At 49.9% G+C, this 7,500-nt stretch overlaps 1 protein-coding gene across 1 annotated transcript in view; it reads left to right on the top strand.

Annotated features, from left to right (window-relative positions):
• Positions 1 to 527: 527 nt before the first annotated feature.
• LOC133129672 (transducin-like enhancer protein 1) overlaps positions 528 to 7,500 on the top strand; it is a 23,461-nt gene continuing 16,488 nt past the window's right edge. Inside the window, exon 1 of the mRNA XM_061243911.1 lies at positions 528 to 1,649. Coding sequence (XP_061099895.1) covers positions 1,626 to 1,649 — 24 coding nt within the window. The 5' untranslated portion in view covers positions 528 to 1,625. The remainder of the gene's footprint in view (positions 1,650 to 7,500) is intronic.

Here is a 7,500-nt window from a genome sequence, read left to right as displayed (position 1 = left end):
GGTTTATTTTATCCAGTCTGTCAAGTCGTAAATAAATTCAAATGGGGAAGGGGGGGGGGGCTTGTTCCCTTTTATTTCGATTAAGACGTGCTGACCCAAAACAATATGTTATTTCATGTCGAGATTTCTGTCCTTTCAAGTACCCATCCTACTCCTCAGTGGCTAAGAAAGCCTCGGAAAATCCTCGATGCAAAGCGCAATTATCATAATAACAACTCCATCTCCCCATTCTCTCTCCGCGCACGCAAAGAGTTAAATCTCCTCTTTCGCGGCCACTTCGATCCGCTTGATTGACGTGCGGAGTACTCAGAGCAGAGTGCGGACCAATCAGGAGACAGGCGTCCCATCCCCACGTGGGACACGGAGCGCTCATTGGCCAGTGCAGTCTGCGCTGGATTACGGCCCAGTCGAACCCCACGTGGAGAGTTCAGTCATTCATTGATCAAATCCATGCAGCAACACCCCCCCCTCCCTATCGGCAAATTTACTGCTACATCAAACTGGGAATTTTTAAGAGGGAGCTGTCTGTGGAGACAAAAAAGACGTGCAATAGGCAATGCACAAGAAGATCCACACTCGCAGAAATAGATGCAATGGGAAATATTTGTTAAAATAAATATATATATATTGCAATTCTGTTCGTCATAACACACAGTGGGACATTTAGCATATAATTATGTCTCTAAACTGGAACTTTTAATTGCATTTTTCCTTTCACTATATCTGTCATCCTTAATCAGTCAACGATAACCCACTGATTTATAAGCGACCATTCAACTAGGACAGGCACGAACAAGCAACAGGGCAAGAATTTAATCTGACTTTTAAAATCTGTTTTCTTTTTTTTTTTTCAACGTAGATGCCATCCCGAAAGCCGCGAACAACGCCTTGGAGAAAAGGAGGAGAGAGACGGAAAAGGAATAATCGAGAGAGTTCATGAGTCAGTCGCGCTAACTAGCCACGGTCGGATCGTTAACGAAAAGCAGCCCGTCTCGGAGGAAAACTAGTCCTCCCGTCCAGCCTGCCCCGTTTGACAAGCTGGGGGAGCCGGGTTCAGGCAGCAGAAGCAGTAGCAGCGGAGGAGGAGGGAAGATAGTTTTGGGAAGAGGTGTAGGGCGACAGTCGCGAGACAAAGGGGGTTGCGGTTGCGGCTGCGTTGAATCTCCCCTGCCTGGTCTTTTCTGAATCTGCGGGCTCTCTGCAACACCTTCGTCTTTGGCGGAATTGCTACGCGGAGAATAGCGTGTGTGGAGTAGGAAGAGAGTGGTTTTTTTTTTTTTTTTTTTCTTTCTCCACCTCCCCTGAAAGCCAAGCGATAGGGGAGATCTTGCACTACGGGGTGTCGCACGAAGAAAACGCCAAACATTTCGGACTGAGGGCGAAACTGCTGGATGTTTTCGGGTCGCCTGTGTGTGTACTAGTTTTTCTTTTGGTTCGTGTCGAAGGTAAAAAGCGGAACAAAGGGGGAGCGAGACCCGGGAGGGGAATGCGCGAGCGGAGACGAGCTTGCAGCCGTTGCCTGCGAAAGAAGGCCTGACGTGTTTCTGAAACAAACAACAACAACAACAACAGCAATTTTAACAATAAAAAAAACCAGAATTTAATAAATCGTCCAGGCGTCAAAGATGTTCCCTCAAAATCGACCTCCGGTATGTATCCGCTAACGCTGTGCTGTTTACATAGCGTATACCATTACACAACAGCCAACGTAGTTTTCTAGTTAGTTGAAATGCTGTGGTCTTGTAGTTTGTAATGGTTTAACCTGTAGAAACCGTATTTTAGAGGGGGCCGCCGTTGTATTTTGAAGTTAGTTTACTTGTGTTCGTGAGATGTAACTTCTAACAGCGAGCATAGTTCAGACACATGCTCGATTGCGGTTACACCTAGCCGAATGTTATGACGAATAACAAACCGTGAGCCGAAAAATCCTTCAGAGACTGCAGACATTTAGATTGTAAGGCAAGTGACTGAAATCATAAACACAGAAAATACTGATACTAAAGCGCAAACCGACATTTGGGATCCAACTGTTTGGGTGATGTCTGTGTGCAAAATAGAATATGTGGTTGTTGTTGATATTGGTAATCGAAAGCAAAAACAAGATATTCATGTGTGCATGTTCTCTATCCTCCCAGGGTTGTTTTGTTTTTGTAAAATGTGTATTTACATTGTACCTATTTGCGGTGTGTGTGTGTGTGTGTGCGTGCGTGGAATGAACCAACACTGTTATTTGACGTAATTATATGTTCTTTAATTCTCCATGTATTTACAAAACGCGTATTGTAACGACGCTCTCCAAGAGTAGCCCTACGCAGGTAGGTCGGAGTTGTTGCATTGCGTGACCTACTACTTTGACACACTAACCTCATCATCAACATCATCAAATATCACAGAGGAAGTTAGTTTGTCAGCAGTTCCCTTTTCTGTAAATGCGGAGATCGCATCGCATCTCATCCCTCTGTGATTAAGGTCACCTGATCGATGGCGATAATCGATGCTTCCTTCACAGGGTGCTCATATCAAATGAGTAGAAATAATTATTCGTATTTACATGTCACGTGACCTGTGTCTGTGTGTGTCTCTGTCTGTCTAATTCCTTGATGAAAGTGTTTGTCGTTAGTATGACCAGACCACACTTCCCCCATATGACCTGTGTGTGTGTGTGTGTGTGTGTGTGTGTGTGTGTGTGTGTTTAATCCGTTGATGAAAGTGTTTGACATTAGTATGACCAGACTGCTCTTCCCCCCTATATGACCAACCAGCATGTGGACACACAGCTTGTGCGTAATACAATGTCAATTCTGGCACCGGCAACGGTATGAAGGGCAGCCAATATGTAAGAAGATTACGTACGCTAGCTGCTTAATCTGATCTGGGAAAAGGGATTGACTGGTCTCTGAATCGTGCCAAACCCGTAAGTGAAATCCCAGTTAGTGTTGCCACCGTCGGTGGTTTTGTGTGTCGTTTCGGGGAACTGGCGCCCCGGCCACGAGGGTGTTGCGTCGGGTCCCTCGTGATGCGCTTGTGTTGTTGGTCGAGGCCGTTCCAGGCACCGGGGCAGCGAGTCAGAAAATCCCCTGATGTGCTTCTCACCCGCGTCCGCACTCATCATCTTACCCACAGCTCATAGAACACAGACCCCCCCGGTCCCAATGCTTGGGACCCCAGGCCGTTTTCCTGCCGGGCAACGTCATCATATCCACCTCTGATTGTGGGGCACGGCTCTCGACCTGATCCTGCATCGGTGAAATGCCCAGCTGTTCCTCCGCAGGGTTATAATGGGACAACAGGTCTGCGCTGCCTGCCCTGAGTCTGGCTGCGTGCGAGTGAAATAACCGCCTATGGAGGCTGGAGTGTGTTTTGGGTTTGTGTATGGGAGGGCGAGGCAATGTGTGTGTGTGTGTGTGTGTGTGTGTGTGTGAGTGTGTGTAAGGGAAGGCGAGGCAATGTGTGTGTGTGTGTGTGTGTGTGTGCGTGTGTGTGAGAGAGAGGGTGTGTGTGTGTGAGAGTGTGTGTGTAAGGGAAGGCGAGGCAATGTGTGTGTGTGTGTGAGAGAGAGAGGGTGTGTGTCTGAGAGGGTGTGTGTGTGTGAGGGTGTGTGTGTGAGAGAGGGTGTGTGTGTGTGTGTGTGTGTGTGTGTGTGAGTGTGTGTAAGGGAAGGCGAGGCAATGTGTGTGTGTGTGTGTGTGTGTGCGTGTGTGTGAGAGAGAGGGTGTGTGTGTGTGAGAGTGTGTGTGTAAGGGAAGGCGAGGCAATGTGTGTGTGTGTGTGAGAGAGAGAGGGTGTGTGTCTGAGAGGGTGTGTGTCTGAGAGGGTGTGTGTGTGTGAGGGTGTGTGTGTGAGAGAGGGTGTGTGTGTGTGTGTGTGTGTGTGTGAGTGTGTGTGTGTGTGTGTGTGTGTGTGTGTGTGTGTGAGAGAGAGGGTGTGTGTGTGTGTGAGAGTGTGTAAGGGAAGGCGAGGCAATGTGTGTGTGTGTGTGAGAGAGAGAGGGTGTGTGTCTGAGAGGGTGTGTGTGTGTGAGGGTGTGTGTGTGAGAGAGAGTGTGTGTGTGTGTGTGTGTGTGTGTGAGTGAGAGAGAGAGCGAGAGAGAGAGAGGGGGTGTGTGTGTGTGTGTGTGTGTGTGAGAGAGAGGGTGTGTGTGTGTGAGAGTGTGTGTGTGAGAGTGTGTGTGTGTGAGAGTGTGTGTGTGTGAGAGAGGGGGTGTGTGAGAGAGGGGGTGTGTGAGAGAGGGGGTGTGTGAGAGAGGGCGTGTGTGTGTGAGTGTGTGTGTGTGAGAGTGTGTGTGTGAGAGAGGGTGTGTGTGAGAGTGTGTGTGTCTATGTGCATATGCATGTGCACAAGCGAGCATGAGTGTCTGTGCGTGTGTGTGTGTGAGAGGGTGTGTGTGTGTGTGAGAGAGTGTGTGTGTGAGAGTGTGTGTGTGTGAGAGGGGGTGTGTGTGTGAGAGTGTGTGTGTGAGAGAGGGTGTGTGTGTGAGAGTGTGTGTGTGTTAGAGTGTGTGTGTGTTAGAGTGTGTGTGTGTCTGTATGTGCATATGCATGTGCACAAGCGAGCATGAGTGTGTGTCTGTGCGTGTGCGTGTGTGAGGTTGTGTGTGCGCGGAGTTTCCCCGTAGTGGGTGTGAAAGCTTGGCGTAGTTTTGTTTGGTTAGAGAGCGGAACGTCTGTGCCAACTCTGTGGTGTGCCACAGAGAGAACGGTGGTCTGAGGGTTTCTGTATGTATGAAGAAAAAAAACCCGCTAAATTGTTCCGCGGGAGGAACCTACACTATGACCCTGTCGGTGATGACTCAATATGTCGGGCATTTAGAAAATCAGTCATTTTCTGACCTCAGCCTTTTAGATTTGAATACATATTTCTATCCTTATTAACCAATATGAGTGTGTCAGAATGTGGTGTGATTAATCAGAATGAGCAACCATTCAGGAGGCAAGGGCCCTTGAATGTTGGCCTATATTGTCCACTCCACTCTACCTAAAGAGAAATATCTTCTTCAAAAATAAACATAACCGTATGGGTCTCTTATTTCCAGAAAGCTTAAAACGGGGTTATGCACAATTTCAGTACTTGTTTTCATAGTGACATCTGGCTAACTTCAAATTGCTATACTGGGAAAACTAAACGGAGTATGAAGCTCAAATTTGTGGGAGTTTTATATCTCATCATTATCTACCAACACACAGAAAGATACGAAATGCAAGAGGTGGTGTGGTGTTGCCATGGAATGGCCTGGGTCAAAATCAATGCATTTGCAAATTGGCAAATTGCCTTTTTTTGTCCTTAAACCTTAATTTGCAAAACAAAATGTGTGAAACGCCTGTGAAAATGTGCTTAAAAGCGTCTGAAGTTTTCACCTTGTGCCTTCTATCGGTTGAGCAGCAGCAGACTTCTGAGTGCCTGAGTGACATTCTCACCTCGGTATTGCCTCCCTCTCCTCTTCCTCCTCCTCTTCCTCTTCCTCCTCCTCCCTCTTAAGGCCAGCTTATATTACAGAGTGTCGCTGCGCTTATACCGTTTGATAACGGTGAGGACCGCAGTCCGCGTTGGACGACCGGAGAACGTTTGTGAGTGTTCTGTTTCTCCTGTCAGTGTCACTGGACTGTGAACGGGCCCTGATGGAGACGCTCTCTCACTGGACTGTGAACGGGCCCTGATGGAGACGCTCTCTCACTGGACTGTGAACGGGCCCTGATGGAGACGCTCTCTCACTGGACTGTGAACGGGCCCTGATGGAGACGCTCTCTCACTGGACTGTGAACGGGCCCTGATGGAGACGCTCTCTCACTGGACTGTGAACGGGCCCTGATGGAGACGCTCTCTCACTGGACTGTGAACGGGCCCTGATGGAGACGCTCTCTCACTGGACTGTGAACGGGCCCTGATGGAGACGCTCTGTCACTGGTCTGTGAACGGGCCCTGATGGTGTCGCTCTGTCACTGGTCTGTGAACGGGCCCTGATGGTGTCGCTCTGTCACTGGTCTGTGAACGGGCCCTGATGGAGACGCTCTGTCACTGGTCTGTGAACGGGCCCTGATGGTGTCGCTCTGTCACTGCACTGTGAACGGGCCCTGATGGAGACGCTCTCTCACTGCACTGTGAACGGGCCCTGATGGAGACGCTCTCTCACTGGACTGTGAACGGGCCCTGATGGAGACGCTCTGTGCATGTAAACGGAAGCAGAGGGAGGAGCAGCGTCTGGCTCTGCCGCTTCCCGCGTTGTTGGCGGTCGGGGTTTATTCCCGCGCGAGACGATCGCCCGCCCCCCCTCGTGTTGCTCGATGTTTCTGGCACACCCACGTGGTCCTCACCCCTCCACACCGCTCCCCTCACACCTCCACACCGCTCTCCTCACCTCCACACCGCTGTCCTCACCTCCACACCGCTGTCCTCACCTCCACACCGCTGTCCTCACCTCCACACCGCTGTCCTCACCTCCACACCGCTGTCCTCACCCCTCCACACCGCTGTCCTCACCTCCACACCGCTGTCCTCACCTCCACACCGCTGTCCTCACCTCCACACCGCTGTCCTCACCTCCACACCGCTGTCCTCACCTCCACACCGCTGTCCTCACCCCTCCACACCGCTGTCCTCACCTCCACACCGCTGTCCTCACCTCCACACCGCTGTCCTCACACCCCCACACCGCTCTCCTCACCTCCACACCGCTGTCCTCACCTCCACACCGCTGTCCTCACACCCCCACACCGCCCGTTGGATCGACGTCCGTCTCGGACGGTTTTTCGGGTCCGTCGAACTCGCTGAATATTTACGTGCGGCCTGCGGCCTGCGGTCGCCACGGCTCCCGAGGACAGGAAACCCCGCTGGCCAATCAGAGGAGAGCACGGCCTGACCTGAATGTTGACCCGAGTTTTGTTTTTCCCCACAATGCCCAAATGTGTTGATAATTGGCGAGAACCTACTCTGAAGTATAAAAGGCATCTTGAGAAGTTTCTCTGTGGTGCGCACACACCCGATGCAGACACTTCCTGTGGTTATTAGCTCACTGGCTGCATATGGGCTGTTTTAAGTTCTTCACATTGTTTACTGGCTCAGGGTGGCCTGGCCGACCATTGGCTATAGCCGGATTCCTCCTGAGATTTCTTCCAATCAGGAGGGTTTTTATCTAATAAAAAAAGAAAATAAATTAGCCTCATTGCTTGCTTTCGTTCCATTACTCTGTGAAACGCTTTTGTGACAGTTTTGTGACTGATTTCTGCCAATAAAATTGAGCCCACAGCTTTGCAGCTTAGCCAATTTATTTCAGTACAATTCCATGGAAGAACTCAATGTTCCGAACAAGGAAATTCAGTGGAAATGCACTTTGAATTTGTCTGTCATTGGTTGAATTTGTCCTTACGATGTGGGCAGGTTATGAAAAACATTGCCCCTGACCTGGCAGCCATCTTGGATTCTACACTTGCTGTGGGACACTTTAGTGGCCCGTAAGCAATCTTAGTCGTTCCTCAACTGTAAACAGGAAACGCATCATCAGCAGAC

The sequence above is a fragment of the Conger conger genome, chromosome 5 (assembly GCF_963514075.1).
Source record: "Conger conger chromosome 5, fConCon1.1, whole genome shotgun sequence".
In the NCBI taxonomy this organism is placed as follows: domain Eukaryota; kingdom Metazoa; phylum Chordata; class Actinopteri; order Anguilliformes; family Congridae; genus Conger; species Conger conger.
Note: the sequence above shows the minus strand (reverse complement) of the source record. Positions and strands in the feature narration are given on the sequence as shown.